The 14,696-nt window shown below is 39.8% G+C and overlaps 1 protein-coding gene across 1 annotated transcript in view; it reads right to left on the minus strand.

The window, feature by feature from the left end:
• The window catches only part of KIF6 (kinesin family member 6), a 167,311-nt gene that overhangs the window by 2,490 nt on the left and 150,125 nt on the right, over positions 1–14,696 (minus strand). Inside the window, exons 20-21 of the mRNA XM_086482232.1 lie at positions 8,412–8,501; positions 6,334–6,440 (exon numbers count right to left, since the gene is read on the minus strand). Of these exons, the coding sequence (XP_086338358.1) occupies positions 6,334–6,440; positions 8,412–8,501 (197 nt within the window). The remainder of the gene's footprint in view (positions 1–6,333; positions 6,441–8,411; positions 8,502–14,696) is intronic.

The raw sequence follows: 14,696 nt of genomic DNA on the forward strand, positions 1-14,696 counted from the left end.
TGACTGATTAAACCAGGTAATAAAATCTTTCGTTGGGAAGATACTACAATAAATACTTTACACTGTTACATGTGTGAACCTCATTATTCCACTTCAAGGCCTCAATGCAGGTGTGAAAAACGGAGATTGAATTAGGCATGTCCATCTTCCAAGCAAGAGAAACTCAAGGTAAGGTTGTGTCATTTTCTCCTTGGTGCTCTCTGGAAAGCTGCAGTGGCCAGAGTGATGAAAATGGAGACAAATGCCCAAGCCAAAAGCTGGTGAGCTCAAGGGTTTCACCGGTGCGGTCCAGACTGTGTACAGATCCCTGGCAGGTTCAGCATAAATAAGAACAGACACTTTGGCCCTTATTATAAGCCTAGGTCATATCCTGACCCTCCCAGAAGCTATGTTGCTGTAGGAGACCAGCAGATGCCTATCTTCTCCTGAAAGAAACTATATAGAAGGATGACAAATGCCTGGACATACGAGATGGTCCACAATGTCTGGCATAAACTAATCCTGGAAATACCTGTATGATACCTGGCACTGTAGAGCTACTCACCCAAGAAATCTCCACAACAAAAATATACTTGGATTTATTCTGACTGGAGATAATAAATAAACAAATTGTATTTATTGTATAAACCAACCAACCGGCAGCTAGGTGTCACGGTGAACAGACAGGAGTCAGACATGGACGGGAATCTCTATGCTTAGCAATACTGTTTTTACAGGTGGCTTAGGCAGGAGTCAAGACCATTATAAATATGGGCCTCTGTTTCTTCAGCGTGCTGAATGCTTGGGTTATTTCAAATGAATCTAGAAAGTATATGAGGACAGATCATTAAAACAAGTGATTTTGTTCCTCTGTGGCCAACCAAACTTTCTTCAAGCAAAAAGTCCTTTCACGAAGACCAGACGACTTGGAGAGGAAGCCCAGTATCCTTCCAACCCCTGTGAGAAGGCCATCAGCAGGATGGAGCCAGGCTTCTGCCAGCGTGGTTTGTGAGAGACAGAGAGACAATAGGCAAAAAAGAAAAGTTCAGGCTGGACATAAAGAAAAACTTTTTCATGATGAGGACAGTCAAGCACTAGAATGGACTGCTTAGGAAGGTGTTGCAGTCTCCATCCTTGGAAGTTTTCAAGACCAGACTGAACAAAGCCCTCAGCAGCTTGGTTTGGTCTCAGAGCTGATGCTGTTTTGAGCAAGAGGTGGGATTAAAGACCTGCTGAAGTCCTTTCCAACCTGAATTTTCTAATGAACCTAAGAGGCAACCTTTGAAGTGTAGAGGCAGCTTTTAAAAAAAGTCTGAGCTTGACTTCTTAAGACTATTATGTACTGAACGAGCAATCATTTCTGTCCGCAAGATATTATGAAATCTTCCCAAAGCAGAAAGAAAGGCTTTATATTTATTTACGTGATTTTACATACTTATGTGGTTTTCTATTATTGGATGCGCTTTTGTCCAAGCTCTTCTTACGTGTTTGTTCTAACATCCATCTCAGACCATTCTGCCAAGCAGGTGTTACTTTGCCGACAGTGATTAAATTTCACCCCAGTTTTACCAAACTGTAAAGAAACGCTAGCGAATTTTGAAACAGGAGAGCAATTATTTTCCAATTATTTTCTCTCTGTGAGTTAGATGGGTGGCAACCTGAGAATAAAACACTGACTATGTAATCATCAAGCAGTAGCAGTGTCACATAGATCACACCAGGATAGCACTGAGATCATTCTCTTAACCAGTTACTGAAAGCTATTGGAAACGCTTAAATGTCAAAAGAAAGTAATTGTTCTACCAGTAATTCTCTTTTGGCCACCTTCAAATAAATTCACCATAATGGGGATTTTACTGAAAAACAAAAAAGACAGCTGCTTCACTTAGCAATGGTTTGGAACCTCTGGATCTTCTCCAGCTAGCTGGGTTGGATGGAGGCAGGATAGTGGCTCTTTTCTCCTCCACGAAGCTGGATAAACCTTAATTCAGTGTATATTTAATACATTGTTTATACAAAACAGAGTAAGAAGAATAAAAGACAGACAGATAAAGATTCTGGCAGGAGAAGGACATTTTAATATAGTCTCCAACAAAGCAGATATACAAAAGGGTGAAGACCTGTGGATTTTCCCACCTCTGACCAAATCCTTGGAGTCTCTCTTCCCAAAGCAACAGTAGATCTGACTTTTATCTCACCTTGTACATCCTAAATTCTGTATAAACGTTACCAACTTACGTGGTGGCTGTGTTGACTTTTACAGAAAATTAAAATGCAAAAAACCGGTATAACTTCAATATTTCTTAATAGATTGCATCTTTGTTGTTAACTTGATCAACGTATTTCTTCTGTAGGTTCGAACACACCAATTCACCATGTACTTCTGAATAACTATAGATTTGCCACAGAAATACGTATCAACAACTTAAGGAAAGATACATCCTTGAGAATGATATGTGATTTCTGCCAATATATGGCTGCATTTTTATGTCAACAGCCTAAACCCTTCCAGACGCATGACTGTAAGCTTATCGCTAGCACGACAAATGACGGCTTGAATCTGGAAGTACGCGTATCTCAGAGAAACAGGCTGTATTTGGCATTGCATTTTTTGATTTGTTTTAGCCTGATGTGTAAAATGAGTTGTTGCATAACCAGATATTACGCAATAAAGTAGTACCAAGTCAATGGTGAACTTACATTGTATATAAGGTATAACTGCATTTAAATTTTCACATCTCATTTGTGTTTTACAAGTATTTGCCCTGTTTATTGTTTATTGTTCATTGTTTATTCTGAAACGTGTATATTCTGGGAGGGGGTATATTTTGCACAACAGTTCATGTGTTCAAATGAAAGAAAAGGGAAATTTTGAACTCAAGAATTATTTTCTAATAAAAAATTATTTTCCTATTACAATGCAACCTCAGTATTCTAATAATCTGATATGAAAACTACTATTCCTTGGGGAAAAAAAATAAAAACCAACAAGAGGTCTCAAATGAAATTTTATAGAATTTTGTAACACAGATAACTACTGTTTTTGCACAGACATCTCTGAATGCCAACTAGACAGTTAATAAAGCCTTATGCAAATCGATGCAAACAAAACTACCATCAGGAGTAATAAATGTCCCCCAGATTAAAGATGTAGAAGAGCATTAGCACATTAGATCATTCTAACATTTAGAAAACATACGATAAACTCTCAATAAACAAACATACTTGGCAAACTCCTGACTGAGTATTTTAGTTTTATTTCATCTTAATGCAAGCTGAAAATCCTGAGTGCAAATTTCAAAGACAAATCACTTCTATACCTTTACCAATTAAACCTATATATTGAAAGTACTTATTCGTACCTGTGTCTAAACAGAAGAGGAAGGGGAAAAATAAAGGTCTTTAACTGTTTCTAAAAGGAAATAGTGGTCTGCAACAAGCATTTCATTTGTTCCCCAGTCCTGAAAGGAGATAAAGAATACATTAGACTGTATTTCAGGTTGTGTTGTAAGTTCAAAAACAAATATCAGAAACACAAAACAAAAGAAAGGAAAAAAAACCAACAACCTTTTAATTTAAAACTTGTAAGACAAACCATTCGTCTACTCTTCTGCATGTTCTTTTCTCTACCTTAAGACTGAACAAAAGCACATTTGCAGAGCAGCCTTTTGTAAAAGCTTTCCAGTGTAGTCGTTACAATGCTTTAACAACCCCATCAAGACCCTGTGAATGTACCTGTTTTAATTCCACTCTGTTCAGAGAGCAATTGGAAACGATCCACAAACCCCGACCTAATCTTCGCCGAGATCTCTCATTCCCTCCCCTGCATTACTGTCACTAAGGACGTCAAGCATTCCCATGCTTTCTGTTTATGAAACTTATTTTCCACTCCATTGGCTTCTGCACACATTTATACATGTTTTTTTTTTTTCCTCCTCCCCAGCTAATGCAAAGTGGGGCCCTCAGTTTGCTTCTAAGATACTGACATACCAGTTTGAAAGGGTCAGGAGCAATCAAGGAAAGAGCAGTAAGAATGCTGACATCTTTTGGTGTGGCTGAACCTACTCTTCCTCGTGTTGGTTCCTGCACGGCACTCTGTGGGTAACAATCGTGCAGGGAGCGAGTAACTCCTTCCCCCAAAGCATTCGGTCAGAACACATTCCTCCTTCTTCTACTCTTTCTCTCTGTTTAACCCTACTTTACCTCTGATAGTTTTTCTTTATAAAAAAATCCAAATCCTCGTCCCCACCCCCAAAATGAAGGCTCTCCAGTTCTCCTTTGCTTTGGATGCAACATACTGGAAACTCCACGTAGCCAACAATGCTCAAACACTAAGCATTTACTGTGCCTCTTGTCTCCTTTTAGTCTGGAAACAAGAGCGAAGTGATGTGCTCACAGGCAAAGGGAACACAAAATGCTGTCACAGATATGGGAATAGTGGAGCCTCTCAGCCCATTTTCTTCTCCCAGTTAGAAAGGCTGCCACTGCACCTCCTAAATGTCCTCAGGATTCTCTATGGTGCTGAAGCACGAAGTACTTCCTTAGTAGTGCTAATCCACAGATTTCACCTTCCTTCCTCTTGCTAAGTTAGAATTTACAATCTTTTTTTTTTTTTTTTTGATCAATGGTTCCTGCTATCAGTGGCTGCATCTTTCAAATCTGGGAGGTTTTCCCTTCCCTCACAAGCAGTCAAGGAAGAAAAGCCACCTTTCATCTGCCAGATTGACTCCAAATCCTTCTCAGAACTTGCTGCTGAGCTGCCTCTTACCTATGACACTGCAGGTCCCTGCACCTTTGTAATACACTTACGAAGCCTCTTTACGTTTTTGTTCCTCTGCCTGTGCCTAGTGATTGGTGGAGTCACCCAGCCCTGCACTGCCGGGATGACCAAATGCTACTCCATTCCTTCCCAGCTCCTTAGGACAGCATGTAGCGCAGCTTGTCTAACTGAACTTCAGAACAATCTCCAAAGTGGTGACTGTCCTTTGTTCTGCAAGAACACCTTTTATAACTTGGGGTCTGACAGCTGTCAGTGTTGATAACGCCTAGTCTCTCCTGAAACTGATGGATGACACTAGCTAATAGCCTGTGGCTAAAGAACAATCAGGATGGAAAAGGCATTTGAGAGACGTTCCTGATATGGTATGATTTAGGACATGATCACAGGACAAGATGTGCTCTTGCTAGATTACCGTACTTCACAGAATGAGTCAGATTTGGACCTTCTAAAGGCCTGAAATGTTTGTTGTAAGACACTTATCTCTCACCTTCCTCTGGTGAGCTGCCTATAAATTCAACTTAATTTCATTTGCAGAAGAAACCTGACAGCAGCTTTTCCAAACAAAGACAAACAGGATCCCAAAGCCTAAGTGTGTTGAGTGTTTGCTTTGCAGGAGTGTAGGGACGCTGCTTTTCCAGCCACTGTGTGTTTACCCGACAGTTTTCTGATAAGCAGTGTGATACCGAAGCCCCACTTTGTGACAGTGCCAACACCATCTGCCAGGTGCTGACAGCTTGTTGAATAATGCTGTCATCAGCACTCAAGTGCTGATGGGAAGTTATTGCTTCAGTGACCACTACCGCTTTCATCTTCTAATTGGTTGCTGCCACTAAAAACTATTATGGCAAAAATAATAATAAAAAACCAAAATCACAGGTCGTTTTTCTTTTTTCGTGATGAATTACTTTTAGGCTACCTTGCAGCGCCACCCTTGCGTATTTATTGCTTTCTGCTTCCTGCCCATTTCACTTCTCTGTGTTGTAGAGTGAACTTTATTGCCTACCTATGATTGCTCTCAGTACCTGACTTGGTGACAAATACCCATAGAAAGTTTCACTGGACCTTGATATATGAAATAGCTGTTAAGGGCATACTCTGCTAGACACAGTGGGTCAGTGCCTCATGAGACAGGGCACAGCGCAATCATTTGTATAATCTTTATTTGGTGTCGGTTGTTACAGCTACATTTGTACCAGCTGAAAACCAGGCCAGATAGTTTAAAGAAAACGTACACAGAAAATTTTGGAAGTATTTTGGTCATCAAGAAACCTCATATAAATGCATTTTTGTTAAGTGTAAAGAAATACACTGTGCAGGCTGCCCCAGAAAGTTCGCTGACGGTGGCTGAGAAAAACAGACAGCCTCTATAGTGTCACACTGCAGCACCGAGCTACTAAAATACGTACACGTGAAGCTCCTCAAGGGTTCAGAACAGCTGAGAACACAATGTAGTATAACTTCAGCCAGAATCAGTTCTCACTTGCGTCAGAACAAATGTGAACTAAAGCTATTTTGGCTTTACAACGCTGTCATGGAGATTTTGGGTCGGCTTCCTATTTTTTGGCAGGATTTACCTTTCTTTTGCAGGATGCTCTGTCTTGCTTTCATGAAAGCTTGGATGTCAGCATCAACCTGGCTGTCTCCAGTCAGAGAAATAGATGAACTTGAATTTGGTGGGGTCCTGAAACAAGAAAGCATACTTGTGGACCCAACTGAGTAAGAGGGTTATTCTTCTGTTCCATTGTCTTCTCCCTTTTTTCAGCATGGAGTACTTTGTGCTTCAGATACATTGTCAGAGATGGCACAGTTCAGAGGAGAATCAAGCTCAGAGCTTCTTAATGCTCTTATGTAGATTCTTAAGATTAGCCAATATCTTCTTAGTTTGGTAGGGCTACATGCTTATCAGCTATAAAATCTCTCACAAAGGGTTAAAAATGTCCTACTGCTGAGTCAAAGACTTACCGCCAAGAGGGAAAACCTAACATAGTGAGTTTCCCAAAGAAACGATGGATGTGACTATGCTGTGTGTTTGTTTCCTTCAGGAAAACATGCTGTGATCTATTTGAAGAGATCACCAGTATTTTTGCCTCCTGTACGGGAATTAAGTTTTCACGCACACTTAGAAGTAAACGATCACGTGACGTTCATGACATTTGCTGACAGACACAACCCCTCTGTGCCGCTCAGACTCCAGCCCCAGCTGAGATCTCGTATCTATGCTGTTAAATCATTGCCTTACCTCTGCTTTTGACAGACTGTGGCGGTTTAAGACGATGTAGTGCAATGAAGCTATTCTAATCAGCTAAGACAGCTAAGAATTTGGCCCTGCATCCTCAGCCTTGTTTAAAGATGAAGCGCTAATGGTGAAATGAGAAATACAGCGATAAAAATTACAGTACGGAAGGACAAGTGGAACTGAAGGGAGGAACGTTTTTTTTTTTACATATTCTGTAATTATAGTTATTTCCACGGTTCCCGACTGACTATTGCAGTAGAATGTAATTGTGCCTGACATAAACAGAAGTCTGATATCCTTGTCTTCGTGCTACTAATTAAGTCCTCAGTTGCTGAACTGGTGAACCAAAATGGGAAAAAAAGCCAGAAAGGACTACGAACTTAATAAAATATCTCTCTTATGTAATTTGCAAGGCAATCTCAGAACACCAGTAAAGGACTATTCTTTTACTGATTTTCATTTGATTTGCAACAATATAAAAATGGAAAAATACACAATATATTAGAGAAAGTACTGTCTAAATTTCATTTTAGCTTCTCTTTTTTCTTCTGTTTTTCCTATACACAAATGCAATTTAAAACATTAGGTTTTGGGGGATGAAATTTTCCATGATTTTTTGCTCTTCTAGAAACGGATTGTTTTGGACAACGAAAGAAAAAACCCCTTGTGATTTGTTTGTACTAATGCAGCAGGAAAAATAGTAACTTAACCATATTTTCCTCAAGGCCTTAGTAGCCAGAACTGTTGAGCACACTAAGAACGTAACTGCTCTAAGTATGGTGACCTGGCATGATGTTTCGGTGGGAGAAAACAACATAGAAATGAGCATGTTAGAAAAAAATAGAGAAGCTGTGAAAAAAAAAGTTTCTATAAACCTGCCAGGCTAATTTTCACAAAGCAGGACTTCTTTTGACAAAACATGACACGTAACCTTTGCCGAGCCTGGCATATCCAGGCTGCTGGTGTCATTTTATTTTACTAGAATAATTTGGTGGAGGGAGCTGAAAAATATTTTAAGGACAAAATGAAGAGAATTAAAAAATCCCTGCGTAGTTCCTGCATTCTACAATACTTACATACTCTGATTTTTCTTCCTTTCAACTGCTTTTATTTACTCTTTCAGAGTCTCTTTCTCTTGCTGAGAAGACACAGTCATGAGGATTCATAAGCTCATGGGGAAAGAAGCCTCAGGCCAAACAAGAAACCACCTCTTCAGCGCTGATAACGCAGCTATTTGTGAAAAGCTATGGAATAGCTTTGGTGGTGAGTTGGAAGCTGGAGGAAAAGCTGAAATTTCAGTTTTATTTTTATTGCTTGAAGATACTGTTGTTAAAAGAGACTGATAGAGGGTTATCTAGGCTTTATATTACTTACTGGTTTGCTCTTTCCTCTGAATAGCCCAGGTACGCTTCTCGCCTTGTTTTTAAAGCAGGGTTACTAGAGGCGATTGAAATGCTTTTCCCAGCTGGATCTTCATTAGGGCTGACTCTTGTGGTCTCTGAAAAACTGGAATGGCAGCAGAACTGAAGGAAAGTATACGGCCCTTGTGGAGGGAATATTATTAATACATGCTAAGTAACTTCAAAGAAGCTGTTTTTCAAGACTTTTTAGCTAAAGCACTTGTTGTTTACTAGAAGAGGATGTTCAGTTGAATCTGTGTGATGATTAGGTTTATGCAGAGAATGTGGTTATGAAAGAATGACAAATAAGCTCATAAAGGTTATACTTTTACTCTCTGCCTTCTAAGCAGAGCTTGTAAAGCACGTTGATGTATCTGATGTACGGCGTGTAATGGTATATTTAGTTCCCAAACTGACCATTAGCCAAGTGAGACCTTAGCTCATTTTCCATCCTTTCTTTAGTCAGGCAAAATTATTACCAAAATCAGCGGGAGACTGGATAAAAACTCAGTGAGGACTTTGGGATGTGGCTTGTTGACGATAACCGAACACAGTGCAAACAGCTGCTGTGCATTCCTGTCCTTGGAGATATCGTTATCAAGGAACCTCTCCCCTAGGAAGGCAGATTTCTGCCACGGGATGCCCAGGGACTCTCTCCTTTCCCCGGGGGCTCCATATGCTGCCGAATCTGGTGCCCATCTTAGAGCAGAAACACTGAATTACTCAGTTTTAGGATTTTTCCAGTAGATGGCAGGATTGGCAAGTTCTTGCTTGTCTAACTCCGCAGTAGTTCATTGTTGGCTGATGAATTGATATTTCTGGCAGAGAACTTGAAAAAGGAAAGAAATTTATTACTAAAATTTTACTGTATTACGCTGTGCCAGGTTCAGTTTTGCAGGAGATTTTGTGCCCAAGAGCGTAAGTCATTTTGAAATGAACAGCTCCAGGGTTTACTGAACGTTTCTCTTTAACTCCTCAAGTCCCGTACCGTTCACGCCTGCCTAAATGGATTAAAATAACCTCAAGACTCAGCCAAATTCAACTAACGCAATACCATATTTAATGCTAATAATTTTATTATTTTATTCCTCCTACATATTACAAGAGCTAGAAAGGATGTTGTGACCTACCATGTGGTTTAACAATATCTGGGAACTTCACGGATGCTTTAGCATTTCCTGATCAATTTTTCCATTGATTTGGCAGCTCTTAAAAACTAAGATCTTAAAAACTAAGTCTTCAGTTCAATTTTCTAAAAGGACTCTGTGTCCGTGCGCTGAGATACCTAGGCACCCAAGTCATACAGCCATAGTTTAATAAATCACTACACATCAACAGAGCCATAGTTCATGACTGTTCTTAGCCTGCAACCAATGCAAGGCAATGTGACTTAATGTGATCCTTTTTCATTGCTTTCTTTTCATTGAAACAAACTCCTTTGCTTTTTATTTGTCATGAACAGAATGCATAATTTTATAAATACTGTGAGTCAGCTAAAGTAATTTATTTTTAAGCTGCAGTAGTTTATATGTTAGAACTAACTTTTCGCATCGAATTTAAATGAAAATTATTCTCCAGAATTGTTAAATCCCCATTTTAAAGAGCATTTAGATCCAGATCCATTAAAAAAAAAAAAATAGACACTATGGCTGTGGCAGGGTTTGACCTCTGGGGATCTCACTTTTAAGTGGATTCCTGGACCCAGGACAATATGCCAAAACTTGCCTTAGAGAGTTCTGGGAGAACTGGGCACCTGAGGAAGGTGATATTAAAACAAAACCACTTTATACTGAGTGAGGTGATGCCCAGAATCAGGAAAGTAACATTACTGTGCTCAGAGCTGGATCTTAAATCCCTACCCTCTGCCTGTGGGGTTACAGACAGACATTTTTGTCTGTGGGATGCAAACTTTTCTCCTGCAAGTCAAGGAAATGTATGAGGAAGCTTATAACTACTTTTTGTAATGACTCCTTTGTAATGAAGTGCTGCTTCCATACAAGAGGTTAACAATTAGAGTACTGACCTAACAAATGAGTCCCTCAGCTTGGATGAACTCAATTACATGTTCTATATATCCCAGAGATTTCTCTAATCCCTCAGCTAGAGGGATGGCCTGTACGGGGATAATTTGCATCCTTCACAGTGAAGCTCTGATAACGTTTCTATGGCATTGCGGAACATGTTGCATGATAAGGGGACAAAAGATTTTGCTGTGAAGTGGTTCATATGCTCAGATGGAACTTGCTCCTAGCCTGTTCTCAGGAGCCAGGACTCTTCTCCTTCCTCTGAGTGTGATGAGAAAAGATGAGACATTTTGCTAGTACTGCTTTAAATTTAGTGGAAAATGATTATGACAGCACGGGGTGGGGGTAATGATCCTCCTCTCTGTGTGTTAAGCTTGAAGGACTGGACACTCCAGGGTGCTCGACAAAGCCAGACAAAACCATAGCTGACTTGATTTAGTGTGATGATCGCCCTCCTTCAAGCAAGAGGTTGGTCTAGAGATCTCCAGAGGTGCCTTCCTACCAACATTTCTGTAATGTGTAAATAGGCACTGCTAGTTCACAGTTTTGGATTTGGATGAACATACAAGGGGCAGGAGTCCTGTCTCTTTGTCTGGCTCCTAAGATCTAACACTATTCAGGTTCTTTTGACAATGTATAATTCCCATTTTCATTCTGAATCTATCTGATTTTTCCTCGAGTTGAATTTAAGAAGTCTCAAAGCACTGTTTCCTCATAGCTTCAGTAAAAATCCTGCTTTTTCTGGGGATAAAAGATAGTCTGTCAACTTCATGTGTCTCGGTTCTTTTTTTAACCTAGTACCTGAAGTTTCACCCAGCGGGTAACTTTTTTGGGGAGGTCATCTGTTGGGGGTATATGTCTCAGTCAGGCATGGGGCAGCAGCTAGAGATGTACACAGCGTTGCAGCAGTGTCTCCCTTGCTGCAGGAACCCGAGGGCCAGAGACAACTGTCCCAAGAGCTGACCAGTTCCACCAAGCACACAGGGTAGAGGGGCTGGAGAGGTGATGGGTGTCATGGTGTGAATGCTTGGTTCGCCAGCTGAAGAAAAGTGGAAAATCAGGTAGATTAAATGGGAAATTTTGAAGGTGTGCAACATCCGCAATGTTAAAAAACCCCTCAGCTGCAGTTCTCCAGTCATCCGAGCCTTGGGCGTGAGGGGAACAGATGTTCTATGTAAAGGCAGGCAAGATGCAAGCTGCTTAAAATCTGAGCATTTTAGTATTTGGTTACAAAATCAAATTTGGCCTAACTTGCAAATTCATAAATTGTTCAAGTTAAATTGTTACCACCAGAATGTGAAAACCTTTGAAATGTCATTAATCAACGACGTTATTCCCAGATTGCGTTTTATCATCATGTAACACTGTGGAAAACTGGCAGGAATGAAAAATGATTACAATAGAAAATGCTGCAAAATATGCAAACATTTCCCTTGTTTCACACAGTACTAATATAGGGAGTAAATTTTGCAATCCAGGACAATAAATGTTAAAAAATCTGATGCTCAAAGTCATCGGAGAACATGAAGAGTTATCTGAAAACATCTCCAAGGGAATCTAAAGGGACCAGAAGATTTTCAAGATTTTGAAGCCGGAAAGCCAAGGAGTCTGAGATTGAACATACTGCGGGGCTTGCTGGAAAAGGAGAAATGAGATTCAGCAAAAGGGAATAAGTGAGGTCAAGGAAGATCTGACTGAATTAAAAAGGAATTAATTCCTTCCAAGAGAAGGAAAAAATCCAAAATTTTTTAGAAGATTGGAATACCTATCCAACATTTGCTTGATTCAAGGGGAATACAAGAACAGTTCAACCCCAGTGAAATTAAATATTCAGTGAGAGAAGTAACTCAAACAGACAAGGATCTGATAAAATTCTTAAACGAAAGCAAATGTGGGAGAAGATCTATGAGGATGAACAAAACACTGTGCCTGAATTCTGAAGTGAAGCAGACACGGAGTGCTGAGCCCAACATGCATTTTAAGACTTTTTGCAGACTTGACAGGAACCCATTAAGAGACAAATGTACACACAGTACGAGCTGCACTTAGCACCACAGCTTTGTGGTAGAGACAACCTGGACAAGTAGGGTATTCTCTTTCAGGTTTGAGGGGTTTTATTAGGTAGTCCTTTTGAATAACTTCTTGATGATTATTTTAAGTTCCTCTTCCTTTCTCTTTGTACTGTGACTCTGGGATTGCTGGTTAGACCCTTGTCTGTCTGAAATATAGAGACGGGTCATTCTTTCTTCACTTTGCACAGTTCTTCATTTTAAGTAATATGTCCAGATCAGATGAGATTTAGTATTTCCACAACCTTCACATGAAAGACAAATGCAAAGATAAATACAGTCTTGGAAACCTTCTGATTCTACTCAACAGGTTAATGAGCATGAGTCTGTAAGCCTCTGCAATATCCAAACTACCGGTTTCAGCTATTTTAAGTACAACACCTTTGGTAATGCAATTAAGCTGTTCAAGAAATTACCTTTCTTATGCAGAAACCCACTGATAACGGTTACGTCATCCTTTTCCCCACTTCGGTCCTGTGGTCACTGAAATCAATGTTTTGCTTCTTACTCTAGTGGGAATAGGATCAAGCCAATGGATTTCAAACCTTACTGACTAGAGCAGAAATGCTCACTGTTCAGCTCTTTTATTAACATAGACTCATTTTGACACTTAATTCAGCCATTTTTTTTCAATAGGAAAAAAGACATATTTGGCCATGAATCAAGTGCCTTTTATAAGTGTGTATCCTTCTTAAGCCTCAAAAGGATTACCAGCTTCCCTTCTCTGTTATTTTAGTTATAAATTGATTTAATATAAAATACAATTTGAGGCTATCACATTCCCTTCCCAAGGCTTAATTCTCTCTGGTAACATGGCTAAGGTGTGCCAAACAATAACGATCCACATGAATCGTGCACTAGAAGATGATCAAAAGATTTTGTTCGGACACATATATAAAGCTCAAGAAAGATTATGGAATATACCTGTATCCTTTATGTGCGGAGAGATAGATATTTTATTACTTCAAATCCTGAAGGCTGTATTTATATCCATTCACACTGAGGACTTTGTCTGAATGGTTTTACTGCATACTTACTCTGTCCACAGCAGACTTCGATTTCTGACATGCAGCCCACTAAGTTTTAGACCTTATATCTACTGAACACACCTGTGAGCTGAATTCCATCTTGGAAATAGGTTTTATTTACACCACATTATATCAAATATAATTTATGTCAGTTTCTGCTTTTATGACCAGTTATTCTGCTGGGTGAAGACAGCAATATCATTTCAGAGAAAGAGATTGCTTATTTCTAGGTGAGTTAGGAACAAAGAGCCATTTGTGGGTTGGGACTATGTAACCGAGAGGACCAATTGTAGCCTGGGAACCGGTAGGTAAAGTTCCTGTGTCAAGTGGGGTCAAGGAAATCCTTGGGAAATACATATTCTACTGTTTTATACTTTAAAGCCTGTGAAATTGAAAACTTTTACTGTGAAATGTTATTGCCTCAAGTAGGGGAAAAGTAAATGTTCATGCACAGTGGGATGTTAAGCCTGCAGGTCCCGCCTCACAAAAAGCAGAAATAGCATTTCTACTCCCATATACCTCACACTGGAAATGTACCTGTGTAAAATATGTTTAAACAGCCTAACATAAAATAAGATCAACTTTCTGGAATTATAAGGAGGAAAGAGTAGTTAACTTCAAAAGATCCTTGCAGGAACATTGATAGAGATAGGAAAATAAAATTATATTCATCCTGACCCCCTCTACAATTTAAGTTCAAGAAGATGAAAGTTCTAGGTCTGTGATACGTAGGCAAGGATCATCCAGTCAACTTCAGTCAACACATGAGTTACATGGACACAAGAGAAACTGTTCATTAGAAAGAAGAGGTAATTTTTCACAAGAGACCAAGGGGGGCAGTGCAGGACTCTGAAGTAACCGTGGCGCTGAAAGCAAGCAGGCACCTTCCCCCGCTCTGTTCAAAGTGTTAGACACACTTTTCTGAGACCCGTCCTCCAGTAATGAACACAAACAGTGCCAAATGGCATTTGAAAGAAAAGTTTAGAAGAAAATTATAAAGAAAGCAGTTATTCAACTTTGCTTCTGAGCTAGGGTGGGGGAAAGAGATAGCACCACTCCTGGAGGCCAGTGTCCCACTGCACTGTAAAACGCCTGGGCATGATCGTATGTTCTTTTTCATTCTAGCCTAGACTGCAAAAGATGTCACTCTCCTGAGCAATGCATCGGCACCAACTGGAAA

Source organism: Leptosomus discolor, chromosome 2, assembly GCF_034619465.1.
Source record: "Leptosomus discolor isolate bLepDis1 chromosome 2, bLepDis1.hap2, whole genome shotgun sequence".
Taxonomy (NCBI): Eukaryota; Metazoa; Chordata; class Aves; order Leptosomiformes; family Leptosomidae; genus Leptosomus; species Leptosomus discolor.